A 19,583-nucleotide genomic window follows, 5' to 3' on the forward strand; every position below is an offset into this window, starting at 1 on the left:
TCTTTTCTCAACTGCATCCCATTTCATGAACAGATTCTCTATTGACATTGCACAGTCCCATTTATTCACAGTGATTTGGCAGGGCATCCAGGTCTCTGAAATGTGCTAGTTTAGTAGATGAGAAAATAAGACATTGTCGATTTGGAAGGAAGAAGGGAGGGGCAGGTGGGAATTATCCCTTTTAGAAAATCTCAGCTTTTGAAAGGTGTAAACATGAATGTTGATGAAAAGTTATATGCAGGGGGGATACACAGGGAGATGATTGGAAGTGGTAGAGAAGAGAAACTCTGCAGTTGTACTACAAGGCTTTAGGGACAAAACATGCCAGACAAGACAAACTAGATCTTACACACAATTTGCTCATACTGTATCCTGACTTGATATGGCCTCCTGACATTATGGCATGGTCTATGCCAAGTAAGGTCAAGCAGGGCAGTCTGGAGCAGGTCGGGCGCCCTGGCGCTGAGGCGCGGAGATCGCTCTGGTGCCCCCGCCCTCGCAGAATTCCGCCCGGTTTCCGCGCAGCGCCCCACCCCCCGGCCCAGCGCCCTGGCACCCCGTGCCACCGGGACCATACCTAGAGCCGGCCCTGAGGTCAAGTTGTGGTTGATGAGCAGCATGCTATTCCCAAACACACTACAGTTTGTGAAGTGGACCCCAGAGGTGGATTTAGGGCAGCACATTCGGTTCCCTTGCATAGGGCACAGGGGCCAAGGGGGTGCCTTTCTGCTTCCTTCCCAAAGCCTGGTAAGTGCTGGGCTTTGGGGAGGAGTGTGAGGGAGGTGTGAAATGACCCCAGGACACCCCATGCGGAGGAATATGTACTCTTTAGATCTAAAATGTAGATTGGGAGCTTAAGAGACTTAAGTGGATGAGAGACAGAAGTTGCAACTCTTTCCCTAGATCTTAGCATGAAAACAGACCCCCCCTTTTTTCCCCTGCAGGATGACCACTGAGTAGAGCAACTCTAAGCCTTGAGGAAAACTGGTCGTTCCAGCCATAGAATGACAAATGTAAATGCACACCCAGAATGTATGCAGTGCTTTAAATCTTACTATGTGGACAACACAACTTTAGACATTGCATACGTAAAAATAAGATAATAGCCCCAGGAATCTATAACAAGAACAAAGGCTATTCTTTTATGCTGGGAAAATTGTCCCAAATGGGCTTGTGGTTTATTTATACTTAATTTATATGCTTCTAGACCATTGTTTACCACAAAGATAGCAGGGCAGTATAGAAAGGTTAATAGAAATAAAGCAAACCTATCCAATATAATACCATTAAGGAGAAAACAATGTAATCATAAATAAAAACACTGAAGGCGGCTAAAGGTTTACATTGAAATGTCGGACACATTTTGAGCCCTCAAAGGCTTTCCTTCCAGCTCCTAAAAGCTGCCGGAAGAAAAACTGGCTTGCTTCCTCCAGTGTCCAGAAAGCTCTTCTTGAGTAGCCATAGCAACCCAAAGTTACCCTTCTCGTTCTCTCAGAGTTGTCTGATAGATCAGATGCTAGACTTCACATTTTAAATGCAACCACCAACCCGTGGTCATGTCTACAAGGTAGCTGAATGGCAATGTTGGGTTTTTAATAAACAACAGCAATAAAAGCACTTCAACCTCTGTTTGGCTCAAATCCCAGTTTGCTATTAATTTCCTCATGAACTAAAAAGGTTCAGATGTGGTGTGTTATTGTGCACAGCAATGGCCTAAGCATGAGAAGTCTCCTTACTTTGGATTTTATAGCTGGCATTTATAGCACTTAACATTGATTTACCAAGATTCCTTCCAATAGGAACATATTTCAGGCTTTGCACTGAGGCAAAGGATAAGAAAGGTGCCTAACTTAAGTTTTTTGCTAGCTTAGTTTTACTAGTGACAATCTAATCCTATATGTGTCAATTCACTGTCTTTGGACTTAAAAAGGTAAAGGGGCCCCTGACCATCAGGTCCAGTCGTGTCCGACTCTGGGGTTGCAGCGCTCATCTCGCTCTGTAGGCTGAGGGAGCTGGCGTTTGTCCGCAGACAGCTTCCAGGTCATGTGGCCAGCATGACAAAGCTGCTTCTGGTGAACCAGAGCAGCACACGGAAACGCCGTTTACCTTCCCGCCAGAGCGGTCCCTATTTATCTACTTGCACTTTTGATGTGCTTTCGAACTGCTAGGTGGGCAGGAGCTGGGACCGAGCAACGGGAGCTCACCCCGTTGCAAGGATTTGAACCGCTGACCTTCTGATCAGCAAGCCCTAGACTCTGGTTTAACCCACAGCACCACCTGGGTCTTTGGACTTACTTCCTAGTAAATGTGTATAGGCTTGCCGTCTGAAGCAGTAGAGGTCTGCCACTGCAAAATCACACAGAGAAGTCAAAACATTTTTTTTCTAATGCAGCATTAACACAAAGGGAAGCTTCGACAAATAATCAACAGCCACTCACAATACCCTTCTGTGGCATTTAACTATTAACAGAAATACCCGAGTTCTATATTGCACAGGGAGCCTTCATGAGTGGAGGACATTCCCCCCATGGAGGGTCGTAAGGCTGGGAAATGTGGCTTGCTGGAAAGAATGGGGCTTGCCAGTGCCTCACCACTTGGTTATTCCCATGTGAGATAAATGAACATCTGAATAGGGCTCATGATTGCCAGCAACGTAGGTAGACCCATGACATTTCTCCCATATCTCATATTTAGATAATTTGGGTGCACTGATTGGGTGCTAATGTGAAGATAAATGATGCGTTCTTGCTTCTAGAAAGTTTTATTTGTGAAATAATTATATATCAATGAGATATTATGAGATATTTCTTTTATATATCCTCATACATTTACAAATCCAGATGATTCCATAGCAACAAGGACTGTGAATATCTTCGTGTGTGTGTGTGTGTGTGTGTGTGTGTGTGTGTGTGTGTGTGTGTAATAACACTATTGCTTTTTAATAGAGAAAAGGTTGCATGCATTTTAATAGAGAAAAGGTTAATAGCTGTGTAGGGGGTTGCAAGAAATTACACATTGAAAGCCAGCATGTTGCCTCTTTTATATCCAGCACCTTAAACACCTCAGAAAGCTTTGTGCAAGCCTCCCACCCCAGATTTCCCACCACATGCTGATTTGGGGACAATGTTCAACATATTGAAAAGCCCAGAGTCAAGAAAGCATGCAGAACACAAAGCACACAATTGGTTTCCTCTTGGATGTTGTTTTCCTTCAGATGAAACTGTCCTTCCATCCCCTTTTTTTGAGCCAAGCTTATTGGTCCATTCGGCTTATTACTCTGACCTGCTCAGCTCTCTGCAGTATCTCTGAAGTTCTTGGCTCTACCACCTCATACTCTTATTAAATGGAGAGATGCAAAGGATCAAACTCTAAGACCTTCTGCGCTCCCTACTGCCCTTTGCCCATGCCTTCTCTCTTAAAGATTAGCATTTAATAAGGCTGGTGTAGCAGAGTGAAGAAAATGATGGTTTCTGGGATACTCGCAACTCCTTTTTAAAAGATATGCAGCCAAGAAATGGTTTGTTTTGAAGGCCGCAAGAGACTATAGTGATAGAATCAAAAAAAGGCAGGGAGAGTGTGTTGCCTTCATACAACTGCCTATATCAAAGGTCGGGAATGCGAGGCGGGGGGAGAGCATCCATTTAACATGCGAGAGAAATGTGAGTGAATTTGTGGGATGCTGTGAAGAGATGCACTATGACACCTCTGCCATCTCGGAGCACCACAAGGACAAATGTTTGCGAGGGGAGGCAAGTTACTCATAATTCGAGCAGACATTTGCACCTTGTGATCACAGTTCCACCAGCTTCTCTGATGCAGTTTCAAGTTTCTCCATCACCATTGGAGGGACTGCCCTCAGGCTGAGCATGCTAATAATAAACTACACATACACAAACATACAAACCAGGCAAAGCTAGAGTCCTTGGCACTGCCTCTTGACCCTGCAGATATCAACAAGCTAGATTGCTCACATCACTTTTTTTTTCTTACAAAATTCAGTTTTTCATAGAAATTAATACAACAACACAATTGTGCAATTGGCATTCAGCCCAGATAAAGATGTGGTATATGGTAATGCACTCACTGTGGGCCTGCCCTTAAAAACTGTGTGCAGGCTGCATCCAGTATAGAGCCAATATCTACCCAGTGCCAATGGGAAAATATTATACTGTTGCTGTGAAATTCCAGCGGGACCCAGAACAAATAAACGTTTTCTTTCTTATTTAAATGCATATCCTCCAGCAATATATGATAATGCACTCACCATGTGCCTGCCCTTAAAAATTGTTTGAAGGCTACAATATAGTACAGAGCCAGTATCTACCCCATGCCAATGGGAATATATTAATCTGTTGCTCTGAAATTCCAGCTGGACTCGTAGCAAATGAATGTTTTCTTTCTTATTTAAATGCATATCCTACAGCTTCAGTATTCAAATGTTCTCCGAGAGGCAGTAACATAATCAAAACAGTACAAGCAATTAAAAGCCAATAAAAACGGCAGAATAAATGGGGAATACATGAAGTTCTGGAGGTGGAATGAGTGGGGACAGTGACACAGAAGGCAGCGACTGCAATTCCACCTCCACACATCTCTAATGGTGCTTTCTTATACCAGTGCTCCTGGGGAAATTTTTACAGTAATTTCAGTGGGTGAGATCCAACTTTAGTCATACTCAGAGAATACCCACTGAAATCCACAGACTTCAGTTACCCATTGATTTCAATGGGTATGCTCTGAGTATGACTAATGTTGGATGTCACCCAGTTTCTTTGTCCGTTGACTGGTTGGCAACTGTGAAAACAGACTGCTGGTCTAGATGGGTCTTTGGTCTGACCCAGAGGTAGTGAGACCCACCTTAACATTTTATGAAAACAAACAGGATTTCTAATGAGGGAGTCAGGCAAGGGTGCCTTTTGGCCCCTCTACTATTCAATTTTTATTTAAATAACTTAGTATCTGCACTCAATGACTTAGAATTCCACCCCCCACCCCCCGAAGCTCGCAAATCGGCATATTTTGGTTCTGTTATATGCCGATGACGCGGTATTCCTATCTCGAACCCCTATTGGACTCAAAAGAGCACTAAGAAAGCTCGCAGCATATTGTGAAATTGAATGTCTCAAAATTAATTATAAAAAAACTAACTAAGATACTCGCTTTCGGGGGGAAACCAAAGCTTAGAAGCTGGGAACTTCAAGGCCATAAATCAGAACAAGTCACAAATTATAAGTACCTAGGAATGGTGGTACAGGCTTCAGGAACCAACAAACTTCACAAACTTCACATAAACTCCATCAGGAGCTCTGCGGGGGGAAAAACCACAAACTGTATTCTTAAATTCTTCAGAGCCCAAGGGGGCTTCTTTGTCCCCACGGCCCTAAAATTATATAAAGCCAAAATGTTGGCACAGCTTCTCTTTGGATCCTTTCTGGGCCCTCCATCCTCTGCTTTCTCCCCCCTTGAGAGAGTTCAATCCAAACTTCTTAGAGCTCTCCTGCAAGTCCCCGGATGCATTTCAAATGCATGGGTCAGACTAGAAACGGGGATGATGAGAGTGGAGGCTTATATCTGCCTAACATAAATCTACAAATGGCTGTCACTGAATCTGCTCCCCGGATGAATAGCCCTACTGATCCTCTGTGACCAGTTCCAGTCAGGCTGGCAGACAGCAGTCCTGAACACCCTTCAGAAACTGGGTTTTGCCCCTCAAGCCCTTCTAAGTCTGGGGTTGAGCCAAGCAAAAGCTATGGTTAGGCAAAGAATCATAGACACGGAGAGACAACAGGATTGCTCAAGGTGTCCCGACTATAAAACTGGAGAAATTGAGAGAGAGATAGCCGCACCAGCAGCATATCTCTTCTTTCTAGTATCCAAAAATGCAAGAAGGGCTTTTACTCTCACCAGAAGCTCAGCTTTGCCCTCGCTGGTCTTGCAAGGATCCTTTAAAAAAAGTCCCATATGCTCAGAGAATTTGAGCCTGTTCATTGGGGAAGATAGGAAGCCCAGAGCACTTATTTTTTAGATGTCCCTTTTATGAAGAGGCACGTAGTGAGACCATTGATCCCCTGCTGGTGAGGCTCACCGACCTCCTGGAAAAGCAAAAATTTGATCTTCTTCTGTTAGGCAAAGATCAAAAGACGACCCAGATGGTCGCCAGAATCTGTGTACAGATATGTAGGCGCAGACCATCCCCCGATCCAAACTGGTTCGTCAGGAAAATCCCCAAACTCGGTCCCTCGGGTGATTCTGGGTCATGTCTCTCTGTGGTAGCTTATCTCAAAGTTTTTAGTGTCTATACGCTTATTGCATTTATAAATTTTAAATTTACTGTTGTTCAATGTTTTAAATGTTTATGCTCCTTTTGGGATTGTACCCCCAAGTGTGTTTTATATGCTGGTCTCCAGCCGTAATAAATTGTCTATCATCTATCTGTCTGTCTGTCTAAAGGGCTTTGGGCCCTCTTTGCGCATTTCAGAGTTAAACAATTCATGTATTCTCAGGAAGATTTGAGGCTGGTGACAAAGTTATAGAAGGTGTGGGCTTTTTTGTTTGGTTTTTTGGTTATGAGGAAATCACCAACTCTCTTGCATTTATTTGAAGCCCCACCTAGGAATGTGGCAGCCCCTCTATTGACAAAAGAGCTGACTACTGACTGCAGCCCTGGCATAATAACATTTTCAAATCTGATCAGAATGATGGGTTTTCTAGGAAATGATAAAGTAAATAGAAAGGCACTGTGGAATAAGAAAATAACGGCAGCCATCCTGAAAGAAAGGGAAGATATAAAAAAGTGGTGCCAGATACAGGAGGTCTGTAACTAAGTGATAGAGCACCAGCATCTCAAGGTCAGGCTGGAAAAGACTCCTATTATGAAGCTAGTTTTAAAAGAATGGCATACATGTATTGCTATGTTGTGCAGAATATGCAGTTTAGAATAGTAAAAGAAAAGAACATAACATTATTTCTGCAATGAATAAGTGCCATGCTTTCCCCTCTTAATATTGTCGGCTAAGTTTGGTGTGTCTGCTACACTTGGAGCCTTTTGTATTTGGACAAAATACTCATGCCTCATCTATTGTTAAAGAGGTGGTAAAACTGTCAGTCTGGAAGGCGAGCATTTTGACAGGATAAATAGCAACCTTCTCACATATATTTGCAGCTGGTTATTTGTAGACCTGCAATGTTCTCTAACCATCTGGTTAAGGGGCAGACTCCCGGCTAATAATATAACAGAAACATAGGAAGATTTCTTATACTGAGTCGGACAATATGCTCCATCCAGCTCAATATTGTCTGCACTGGCTGGCAGCAGCTCACCAGGCTTTTGGATGGGAGTCTGACTATAGCGTGAAGTCTCTTGTTTTCCCCTTCTTCTCTCCTAAATCCAGCCCTCTGGAGCAAGGGGCAGGGGGACATCCCATTGCACAAGAAGAAATCTTTGCACTGATGGGAGATGGCAGCTGAATACTGTCTTGTATGCAAAGCAGATGCTCTAACACTGGACTACAACACTTGCTATCTATTTATTAATATTATTTTCTAGAGAAATGCTTTAAGTTTAAATAAAGGGTATTGTCATGAGTGTTGACCACGATACTAGCATCTTCTGACTTTCAAGCATTCTGACAGGCTACTTACTGGACGAGTTTGGATAAAGCTTTGTATTAGCCTCACACCTTTACTGCTTAACACCTGTGTACACCCCTTAGCTACCTGCTGGATTTGTGGGGTCAGTGTGCTGATATGGTTTGTACCAGCCTAGGCAAGTTAGCTTTTGTTCTTTTCCCTTTTCCCTTCTAATTCCCAAACTAGTTCTTAATTGTGTTCAAAAGGTTGTGCTGCTGTTTTTAATCATTTTTTTAAAAATAAACATACCCCACCTATTTCTTGCATGTTTGTGGGGTAAGGTCTGCAGTACTGGATCCAGTTACTTGTCCTTTTGGTCAAATTGCTAGAGAGTAATTGTAAGCACAATCACTGCCTCCTAACATAGGCTGCTGAGATGAAGAAAGCTTGGGAGGAAAATTAGGAGTGGGATTTTGTGAAAACAAATCCCGAAGCTGAGCAGGTGCTTAGAGGCATCTTGCCCCTAAATTCTAATAACATGTCCCTGACCCCTGACCCCTCATCCCTTCTTCCAGGTCAGTATTTTGTGGTTGTGGGTGCTGAGTCTCAGGGTTCTAGTGAAAAACAAAAGCCCTAAAGTAGCTTCTATAGATTTAAGTCTCCACACACCTGCTTTCAAATAATGTAACACAGTGCTTTTTTCTGGGGGGATGCAGGGGGACGCATATCCTTAAACATTTTGTGAATCTAAGTTTGGCCTCTTTGAGAGGGGGCAGTATTTCAATATGAGTAGGAAAATTAGAGTACCCCTAAACATTTTTTAAGGGGAAAAAAAGCACTGATGTGACAATAATTCATTCCTCTTTATCAAATACAGGCATCTTGGGAGTAAACCAGAATTGTGAGGTCAGATAGAGGGGCTGGCAACTATCAGTACAAAAGTGGGTGTAGCACACATACATTAGCCAAAAACTAGGATTCTGTCCCAGGCATCCCCAAACTTCGGCCCTCCAGATGTTTTGGACTACAATTCCCATCTTCCCCGACCACTGGTCCTGTTAGCTAGGGATCATGGGAGTTGTAGGCGAAAACATCTGGAGGGCCGCAGTTTGGGGATGCCTGTTCTATCCTATACAGCAGGGGTAGCTAAGGTGGCCCTCCTGATATTGTTGGACTACAGCCCCCAGCATCCCATTAGGCCATAGCTGCCAAGTTTTCCCTTTTCTCGCGAGGAAGCCTATTCAGCATAAGGGGAAATCCCTGTAAAAAAGGGATAACTTGGCAGCTATGCATTAGGCATGTTCACTGGGGTTGATGAGAGTTTGAGGCCAACAACATCTGGAAGGCCACAGGTTACTTACTTCTGTTATACTGCAAGCATGTGCTTTATGTGCTTCATACCATTGTTTAATTTATATATCACAGGCTTCTGTAATACTCCATTTCAAATTACTTTTTAGTTAGGTCTGAAATGCAGAGAAGAAAAGGTTTATTGGAGCCATTCAGAAATAAAAAGAAAGATTGCTCTTAAAAAAAAATTGCTTTCTTCAAGGAAAAGCAATGTTTAAATTGTGTTATCTCTTATCCAAGTTACCACTTTAAATAAAACGCAGTCAGTATTCAGTGCCTAATAAACATCTTATTTAATAGTACAATGTCTGAGTAACCTGTTCCATTAAACAAATAAGAATTACTACCACAGCATCTTTTTGTTCCCCCCCCCCACGGATTACTATTACTGACATTTAATGTGAATTGCAAACTAGTTATGGGAGTATAACACGTTACCTTCTCAACAGTGAATTTAATTTAACTAATTGAGATATTGCAAGAAAGATCACTGCAGTGGTTTATGTTGAGATAGATTATTAAGAAAGCCAGAGAGTTCTCCATATTGCTCTGTTGAGTTATCTAATCCACAGGCAGTCCTTTCTGCAAATAATCTAATGGGCTTCAACCATTTGAAAAGACAGAACTCTGAGTTCTTTGCTGCTGCAATCTGTTTCAGAGGCTGGGATTAACAATTAGCTGAGAACAGCGTAGGAGGTGTGCTGAATGCTAATGATTGATACAGTGTTGAAGAAGGTAGAGAGATTGAAATGATGTGAGTGTTATAGAAGCAACTATAATTAATGTGTTTAAGGCATCATAGTCTGCTGTATAAGGTACGTGGACCAGAAGACCATAAAATAGCTTCAATTGATGGATTTTTTTTGTTTAGTTGTACCAACAATATTTCTTTAACAGGACCACTGACAGTGGGTTACACATGTACCAGACCCCGTCAGCTTTCTTAAAAAAAAAAAAAAAAGTACAGGAAACTTGCATCTTACGCTTATTTAACTTATGCAATCACAGTTTTGTGCAGGTGGGTAGAAGAAGAAGAAGAAGAAGAGTTTGGATTTGATATCCCGCTTTATCACTACGCGAAGGAGTCTCAAAGCGGCTAACAATCTCCTTTCCCCTCCTCCCCCACAACAGACAACCTGTGAGGTGGGTGGGGCTGAGAGACTTCAGAGAAGTGTGACTAGCCCAAGGTCACCCAGCAGCTGCATGTGGAGGAGCGGAGACGCGAACCCAGCTCCCCAGATTACGAGTCTACCGCTCTTAATCACTACACCACACTGGCTCTCAGTGTGGTGTGGTGTAGGGGGGGGATAAACAAATAAATGGTGAGCAAATGAAACCCACTCTCTGTTTATTTATTCCCCCCAACCACCTGCACAAAGTTATTATTATGAGCTTACCTGTCTTAGGGAAGGAAGGTGGTGTGAGGGCTCTGGTAGTATCCCAGAGCCCTCACACTGCCTTCCCCCAAAAGAGGAATGATTATTGGGTTTGAGGAAGGCAGCAGGAGGCCTCTGGGATCCAGCCAGAGCCCTTCACCACCATCTCAAAGTTGGATAAGCAGACTTCCATCCAGCTGTACATTTTATGTGTATACGCATGGACCCTCAGAACCGAACCCTCACATAAGATGTGAGTTACCTGTGTGTCAATTGACATCTACAAAGAAAGTTGGAAAGCAAAATGTGGAGGTAACTGTCTAAGGCTTCAGCAGGCAGCAATGTTGCAAAGGATGCTAAATCATTGTTGCTAAGCTCTCCGAGGAATAAATGCTGACCATCCGCTCTCAAGAGGGAGGTCTCCCAGAGCTGCAGGGGGGGGGATAAGAAGCTGGTTGTTTTTGCTGAATAGAGGAAAATCTACCTACTGCATATACTGAGATATGTGTGCTTAAAGACATCCCTTCGAATCCACATTATTTCATTCAAGTGTGCTATATTTACAGTATAAAGCACAAATCTGTGCCATTCCACATGTGCAGTGGGCCATTGTTTCCTCTCTCTTTTAAAAAACCCAAAAAAAACTCCAGTCAAATATTATCTGCACATCTATGGCAGGGAATGAGCTTCCATGCAAAGAGCCCAAGTATGATTTTCAGGCAAGATTGATTTCATATCTCTTATTTAGAAATTAAGCCACGCCATATGGCATAAGATTTTGAATTTGTGTGTTCACTTGCACACCCTTTGCCCAAGAAACTAAACATGCAAAAATGTTTCAGAGTTTTTAATGAGTTAAAGATGGGCGGGTGAGGAAGTACTAACTGAGGGGAGCGGGTAGAAACAACAGAGTGTGAATACATCTCACAGAGCACAACGCATAAGCATGGATGAGAAACACTGAGGTAGAGTTCAACTGAAAGTGCTCATGTGTAGACCAACATCCACAAAAGGACACCTGAATCTATATGATCCATGTGTGTATTAAGACAGTCACATTTTTACATATTGTTATACCTCCATATGTATAACAGGAAAGGGGCTGGGGGTGTCACCTACGGTATGGTTTTCCCCCTCTTTATGCATATTCATGTAATGTGAGAAGCAGCACTCAGATGCAATTTCTTACCACTCCCAACAGCATACATCATATCTAAGAAAATTAATGTGATTATCTTGAGACTCAATAGGAAGAAAAATGAGCAGTATTGACCTACTTAACAGTTCCTCAAGAGTAACACCTGCTAATTAAAGTACTTAGGGAGCTTATAACTGGTTTGCTGGAAGACTGGTTTGCTGCAATGCACTCTATGTGGGGCTTCTCTTGCGCTTGATCCGGAAGCTGCAGATAGTGCAGAATGCTGCAGAGACCTGCATTGGTTGCCAGTTCGCTACCAGGCCAAGTTTGAGGTGTTAATACATAAAGCCCTTAACAACTTGGGACTAATTTACCAGCAAGATCACCAGACCACTCAACCACTTCGTTGTACAGAACCAGCAATTACAGGTCCCACGTAGTATTCATTCCACATGTGTAGAAATCAATCTTTTAGTGCTGTAGCACCTGCATGTTGGAACTCCCTGCTTATTGACTGCAGGCAGACACTTTCACTACACTCTTTTCAGTGCCTGCTAAAAACATTTTTGTTTAGACAAGCCAACCCAGATATTTAGAAGATTGACATGCGTTTTAACCTGTTTTTAATTTATCAATGATCTTAATATTTGGAATGTTTTCAATGCAGTAGTTGCTTTAGCTGCTTTTTATTAATAATTTTATTGTTTTAGGCTCTTTATAAACTGCTTTAAGGGTTGGGTTTTTTTAAAAAAACAATCAAACAGTGAATAAATTTTATGAACTGAGTAAATAAAATAATCTAGCACTCATAGTCGTCCAGTATCTTTAATGAAGTGCCTTAGTTGGCATATGACATGTAGGGACATATGTAGACCAAGGTGTTTAGCTATGCTGGTATCTTCAACCTCCTCAGACCCAGAGCCCAAACATGCAATTGGGAACCCATTTCTTAATCTTGTAACATATATTCACATGTTGGAAATGCTTCTGTTATGACCCACCTTGGATCAGGACACAACCCATTAGTGGGTCCCCACCAGTAAACTATGTGTTTCGAAAAAAAGAAGAGCGACCATATTTTCTTCTAAGGTACTCCATTAAAGATATGCAACAGTCCCTTTTGCACTCTCTGAGAAAATTGGGAACACTGTCTTGGAAAGTGTCGTGGTGATGGCTCAGGAGTATAGTCTGTTGAGCAGTTGTTGTTTTTTTTAGCGGATTTTTATTTTGTATTTACCCCAATAGCCTTTCTATATTTGCTGTGAGGGAGATACCCAGTCAAGTTAACTTGTTAATCAGAAGACATGAAGCCTGGATGTGCACAGGAAACTGAGGAGCTAGGAAAAAGAAAGATAGGGAGCTGCCTTACTCCAGGTCAGATGGGCTGTTTATCTCAGCATTATCTGCTCTTGTCTTGCAGTCCATGCAAGGTCTCTTACAGTCTCTGCTCCTTTGTGCTAAGGACTGAATCTGTAGCCTTCTGGGTGTGAAATGTTTGCTGTGCCACTGACCTATGCACTCTCCCATTTGAATTATGTTGGTATTTGTTTGGCTGGGGGTCCATGAAGAAATGCAGCATTAGTCTACTCATGTTAGTTCTTGAAGAATATACAGGAACAGCTGCTTGAAGAGGCGTGAAATGGATCCCTGCCAGTATGGTTTTGATTGAGGGGTAGGATAATTTTCAGGCCAGAAATTTTACAATGATTCAGATCATTGTAAGACTGGAAACTATTACTTACTTTTCCTCATCCATATTCCCATACCACAAGCTCTGTTAGTTGATGGCGCTTAATATTCATGGCGTGTGTGTGTGTGTGTGTGTGTGTGTGTGTGTGTGTGTGTGTTTTAGATACCTTCTTCAGGTTTCATCTTTGGAATTCCTAAAATAGACCAGAGTTATTATGCCTTCGCTTCTTACCTTTCTTTCAGTTGGGATGGAAGAATATAATTCCCCATAGCTATACTTAGGCAAGCTCTAGAACATGCACCCCCAAACTTCGGCCCTCCAGATGTTTTGGACTACAGTTCCCATCATCCATGGCCACTGGTCCTGTTAGCTAGGGATCATGGGAGTTGTAGGCCAAAACATCTGGAGGGCCACAGTTTGGGGATGCCTGCTATAGAAGATGTGTGTGTAAATACACATACAAACACATACATACAAAAAAAGGAGGTCCATTTGGAATTAGTAAACTAAATTAACCATCTAGCTAGTAACAAAAAAACCCAAGCAGAATGAGCAAGGCATCAAAGTAGGCTTTGAATAAGACCAAACCCCTCTGTTTGATAGTATTATTCACACAGGTGAATGTAAGTTTGGATGTTACGGGCTTGGAATTAGATCAAGGAGAACTAATTCAGCCCCCCCCCCCCAAGTTTCCCAGTCATGTCCACCACTAATTTTAAAGCCAAGGGCTTGGTCAGAGGAGGAACAGCTCAGTAGCTCTCAGCGCTAGCACCTAAGAATTTGATTTAGAATAATTGGAATGTACCATAAACACGAGTGAAGTTAAATGAGCTTGACAGTATATAAGCCTGAGGTTTACCACTCAAAATATGCTGCTGTCCCCCACCATGCACTGTCCCCCCAGAAAATATGTAGCTATCAGCCTTCAAGCACTCCCATGGTCTCTTTCAAGTACTCTCCCGGGGAGATGATTGACAAGAGACCAAGTCCTCCACAGCAGCAATGGGAAATATTGAAATTATATTCAAAGAAAAGCTAGGCCTATCTGACATTTTGAAACCTTGATTTCAGTTATGTAAAAATGCCTGTTTTCAGCCATTCTGCATTCTTATACACAGCCAAAAATATATGACCAAACCATCACAGTGTGAGCGTTCACTCACTCCCAAGCAGACTTGGTTGTCTGAATAACAAGTGATTTTTAAAAAAACCAGATTTCAGGGGTAGGGATGGCCTGTTCGAATTACAGTTTGGATGGATAAAAGCTGATGTGTGTAGCCCAAGTCATGCAGTTTTATCTGTTAATGGATTGTGTGGTTTTAGCCTACATGGCCAAATTGGTGTCATGGCTCTGAATCAGATTAATATATAGCTCTCAGTAAACCTAGATCATTGGCTTACAAATGTGCAATGGAAGTAACAGATTAATGGAGAATGTCAGCCAATGGCTACTAGTCATGATGCCTATATAACCTCCAGTATCTGAGGGAGGGATTTTTCCTTGCATAATGGAATGCTTTCCCCCATGTCTCCCCTGCATATCCCCTCTGTGGGGATTTTAATGTATTGCTCTTTCATCTTGGTTTTAATGTATCTACATTATATGAGGTTTATTGTCTATTTGCTTGGTTGTTAAGTCGCTTTGAGTTGCCTTGGGCAATACAGAGCAAGAGACAAATTTAATAAATGAATGAACCTGCTCTAGGGATTCCTCAGTTTGGAAAGCATGAGGCACATATAGGGACAGGAGAAGAGGAAAGTCCAGTTGTACAAGCTGAATTCCTTGTGAGGATAGGACTCTGTAGCTGAATACTGTCCAGAGGCAGTATGCCTCTGGATACCAATGCTGGGGTTCATGTACCCTCTTTGTGGGCTTCCTATAGACTGACTGGCTTCTGTGAGAACAAATGCCTTCAGCCAGGTCTACCAGGGCTCCTTTTATGCTATGTTCTTTAAATATATTTTGCTGTTGTGTGGTGAGGTATTGTTGTTGTTGTTGTTGTTTAGTCGTTTAGTCGTGTCCGACTCTTTGTGACCCCATGGACCATAGCACATTATTATTATTAAGGTTGATTAATAAAAACCCAGTTTACTGTCTGAGATGACCTTATCGGTAAAAACTCTTCTTTCAGCTTTTCAATGCTTCCTTTATGTTTCTTCCATAACAAAAACATTAGAATTCTGAATGAGACCAAAGGCTATCTACCCCAGTATTCTACAAGGAGTTGATAATTCTGTATTTCTTGGCCTGGAAAAGTGAAGTCTGTTTCATTTACTCACACGTCCTTAAAGATAAATCGGCTTCAAACATACAGACTACTAGGGAAGCTACTGCAAAGTGGTAGGATAAACTGACATTTTAGAGCTTTAGTGGATGGCCGAATGTTGATTTTATCATGAACTTTTTAAAGCAAAATTAAGATTTTGAAATATGAGACTTTAATGTGAATAGACTGGATTCCAGTCCTAACTTAGATGTTTCGATAACTACTAATTCTCCGTGAAAGAAACAACTGCTCACATAGATCTGTACAGTTTGTTCCTAAGATAATCTAACACCTCTTCTCAGTGAACTGTAAGTTTCCACTGGAGCCTGTCAGAAACATGCTGCTTTCATAAACGTTTATTATGTTAACTTCTTAGAACCACTTTTACCCAGTCCCTACATGTTATATGTCATAGGATGGTAGAGTCAGCCAACTCATAACACCACCCTTTTTCCCATTTGCTTGAGTGAGTGTGTTGGATGCAACTGAAACCTAATCCTCCTGGGCGGAATTCAGGACATTATGATAAATATTCCACATGTGCAGGAATTCCATCTTTCCAGATGGAAATCTCTCTCCTCTCTCTTCCCTGCACACAGTTTGGGGGTTCTCCTGACCCCTACCAACCCGTGAACCATTTTTTTGGGGGGGGGGCTATTGTGCTTGCATAGGGCTTACACTGATGTGGCTCATGAGGGGAGTCCTGCCCCCTGCTTTTTAAATCTAAGTTCCTCTGTTAAGTATTTGAGGAAACCATCACTCCAACCCTTTTAATCTCACATGAGAGCACAGAACTGCTGTTTCCAAAATAAATCATATAGAATAGATAGAAGTCATCTTCTATTAGTCAATGGGCCAGCAAGATATCAACAAATGCACACTCTGATGGGTTCAGATCCAGAGCAGACTCCCATCTCTTTGTTCCTCCGTGTTTTTGTTTAATGTGTTTTGTTGGTTTAACACTTAAAACGGAATTACATAATAACAACAAATAAAACTCACTACCACCCTCCCCTCCCAGAGTGAGGTTTTGCCTCTATGTAAGATATAGCTTCTGTCCAGCTCTTAAGTTTTCATCAAATAAGTAACGAATTGAAAGTGTCATTGCACAGTGCTGCTCCATGTGTTCTTAGTGAAGGAAACCATGTTCAATGGATTGCACATACTGCATATTGCATGGGGGGGGTTCCCCATAATATTGCCAGTAGTCCTCAAGTTGGAAGGTGACTGTCTGTAGTAGGAAGCCTCCCTGCATATTTCTAAACCAGAATAATTCCTGAATAGGCTAAACTTTCTTGATTACTCAGACCTTGAGGCTTTCATTCAGTGAGATGTGGAGTAGTTTTGAATCATACATATACTTGCAAAGATAAAATGAAAATGTGTCTAATCTTTTTGCTGCCTCTCTGACTGACTTCTACCCCCCTTCCCCCCCCTTCTCAGTCTGTTCACAGTTTTCCAAGGGTGTCTACGCTATCTTTGGCTTTTATGAGAGGAGGACTGTCAACATGCTCACATCCTTCTGTGGGGCACTCCACGTCTGCTTTGTAACACCCAGCTTCCCTGTCGACACATCCAATCAATTTGTTCTTCAGCTGCGCCCAGAACTGCAGGATGCCCTCATCAGTGTTATAGAATATTACAAGTGCCAGAAATTTATGTATATTTATGACGCTGACCGGGGTGAGTCTGAGTGAAGAGTGACACACAGCAGAATTGGTGAGGGAGGGGGGAGTAAGGAAGAAGAATTCTTGTTAGTCATAGAATGTACCAAGGCCATTGGATCAAATTTCATTTTCCCCCATAATTGTACTTGTTTGTGTAATTATTTTAGTCATTTCTTCATTTTTTAACCAATTTTAACTTCACAAAGTGTTATACAGTGGAACCTCGGTTTGCGACCGCCTCCGTTTACGACAAACTTGGAGAGCGACCGCCAGGGACCCGGAAGTATTTACATCTGGGTTCCGCATGCGCGGATGTGCAGAAGCGACCTGCGCAGCTCACGCATGCGCAGAAGCGTGCCTTTGGTGAGCGACAAACTCTGGGAATGACCGGCTCCCCGGAACAGATCATCGTCGTAAACCGTGGTACCACTGTACATAAATTTATTAAAACAGTGAGCACCAGTGACAATTATACAATAAAACAGAAAATACAAATAGGGCTATATATATATATATATATAAAGGTAAAGGGACCCCTGACCATTAGGTCCAGTCGTGACCGACTCTGGGGTTGCGCGCTCATCTCGCATTATTGGCCAAGGGAGCCGGCGTATAGCTTCCAGGTCATGTGGCCAGCATGACAAAGCCACTTCTGGCAAACCAGAGCAGCACATGGAAACGCCGTTTACCTTCCCGCTGTAGCGGTACCTATTTATCTACTTGCATTTTGATGTGCTTTCGAACTGCTAGGTTGGCAGGAGCTGGGACCAAGCAACGGGAGCTCACCCCGTCACAGGGATTCGAACCGCCGACCTTCTGATCAGCAAGCCCTAGGCTCAGTGGTTTAACCACAGCGCCACCTGGGTATGGGCCTAAAAAAAGCCCCACTTATATACTGATGGGTAAGCAATGACTCACATCACATACTTTTCAGCAAACCTGTGAGATATATATATATATCCCATTTCAGCACCTTCTCCCATCCCATCAGGGCACTGGTGGCAATTGGGTGGGGAGGCCCATCTCTGGGAGCAGAATATTGGCAGCTCACTAAGCGTTTTTACTAGCCTGCGTTAGGCAAGCCACCATGAAATGGCTTCAGTATCAGTCCTCTCCAAACCTGCAGAATGGGAACAACAATACTGGCCTATCTCACAGGTTTGCTGAAAAGTATGTGATGTGAGTCATTGCTTACCCATCAGTATATAAGTGGGGCTTTTTTTAGGCCCATAATTCCCTCAGAAGGAAAGCTTGAGGGGTTCTCACCACAGGGAGGTCACACTTTATCAGATACTGTGCTTGGCTGCCCCTTTTTACTTACAGAACCCCTCACACATCTGTTCCTATATTGATGGAGTTAACTTGACACACTTTATCAGTAAAGTAAAATTCTCTGCATTCTTTAGTGTTGGTTTGTGGGTCTGGTATGCTAAAGAGTCCATCTGTCTTTAGAATTTAAGGTCAGCTCCTTTCAGTCATGTCTTGAGCCTTGCCACGGCCACAACCCTGCAGTGGGGAAGAACGGAACCAGTACACTCCTCAGCTGGCGTCTTCTCACATAAATGTTTGAAACTTATATCACGCTGTATATATAAATGTTACCTATTAAATTGCCCTGAAGCTTATAGATATACAGTCATACCTTGGTTCTCAAACGTAATTTGTTCCAGAAGTCCGTTCAACTTCTGAAAACGTTTGAAAACCAAGACACAGCTTCCAATTGGTTGCAGGAGCTTCCTGCACTCATTCGGAAGCCATGGAAGCCGCGTCGGATGTTTGGCTTCCAAAAAATGTTCGCAAACCCGGAACACTCACTTCCGGGTTTGAGGCGGTTGGGAGCCAAAACATACGAGTGCCAAGGCATTTGAGAACCAAGGTATGACTGTAGTGGTAGGCTATACCTCCAAAGAAATCATTTGCAATGGTCACAGTATCACTGACAGTTGTACAAGGAAAGCCATTTAGAAGAACGAACCCTGGGTTCATAGATTTGATATACTGTGCATGGTGGTTTTGATATAAGTTACCTTGGAAATGTTCTGCCTTAAAAGGTGGCATATGAATTTTTGGGGGGGAAATGATTTATTTCTTCTTCCTCCCCCCCCCCTATCTCATCCCATCTCAGGTTTATCAGTACTTCAGAAAGTGTTGGATACAGCTGCAGAAAAAAACTGGCAGGTGACAGCTGTCAATATAATGACAACAACGGAAGAAGAGTACAAGTCACTCTTCCAGAACCTGGAGAAGAAGAAGGAGCGGGTGGTGGTAGTGGACTGTGAATCAGAGCGACTCAACGCTATCTTGGGCAAGGTGAGTTCCAATATTAAGTGCTGCTGAGACAGGAAAAAACAACAAGGAGTCTTATGGCACCCAAAAGGCTACCCTATTTATTACAGGGAAGTGGGTTTTAATCCACAAACGTTTATGTCAGAATAAACATTTTACCCTTTCTAGTTTTTTCCCCCTATTGCAGACTAGCAGGCTCTGAATGTTCTCGGTCCACATACTGCCTAAGCCTGCCTTGTA

At 42.6% G+C, this 19,583-nt stretch overlaps 1 protein-coding gene across 6 annotated transcripts in view; it reads left to right on the forward strand.

Moving 5' to 3' along the window:
* GRIA1 (glutamate ionotropic receptor AMPA type subunit 1) overlaps window positions 1-19,583 on the forward strand; it is a 210,813-nt gene that overhangs the window by 97,847 nt on the left and 93,383 nt on the right. For all 6 annotated transcript variants that reach the window (XM_088662028.1, XM_088662029.1, XM_088662027.1 and 3 more), the window contains 2 exons: window positions 16,834-17,073; window positions 19,183-19,367. In XM_088662028.1, the coding sequence (XP_088518154.1) occupies window positions 16,834-17,073; window positions 19,183-19,367 (425 nt within the window). The remainder of the gene's footprint in view (window positions 1-16,833; window positions 17,074-19,182; window positions 19,368-19,583) is intronic.

The sequence above is a fragment of the Zootoca vivipara genome, chromosome 2 (genome assembly GCF_965207765.1).
Source record: "Zootoca vivipara chromosome 2, rZooViv2.hap1.1, whole genome shotgun sequence".
Lineage (NCBI taxonomy): Eukaryota > Metazoa > Chordata > Lepidosauria > Squamata > Lacertidae > Zootoca > Zootoca vivipara.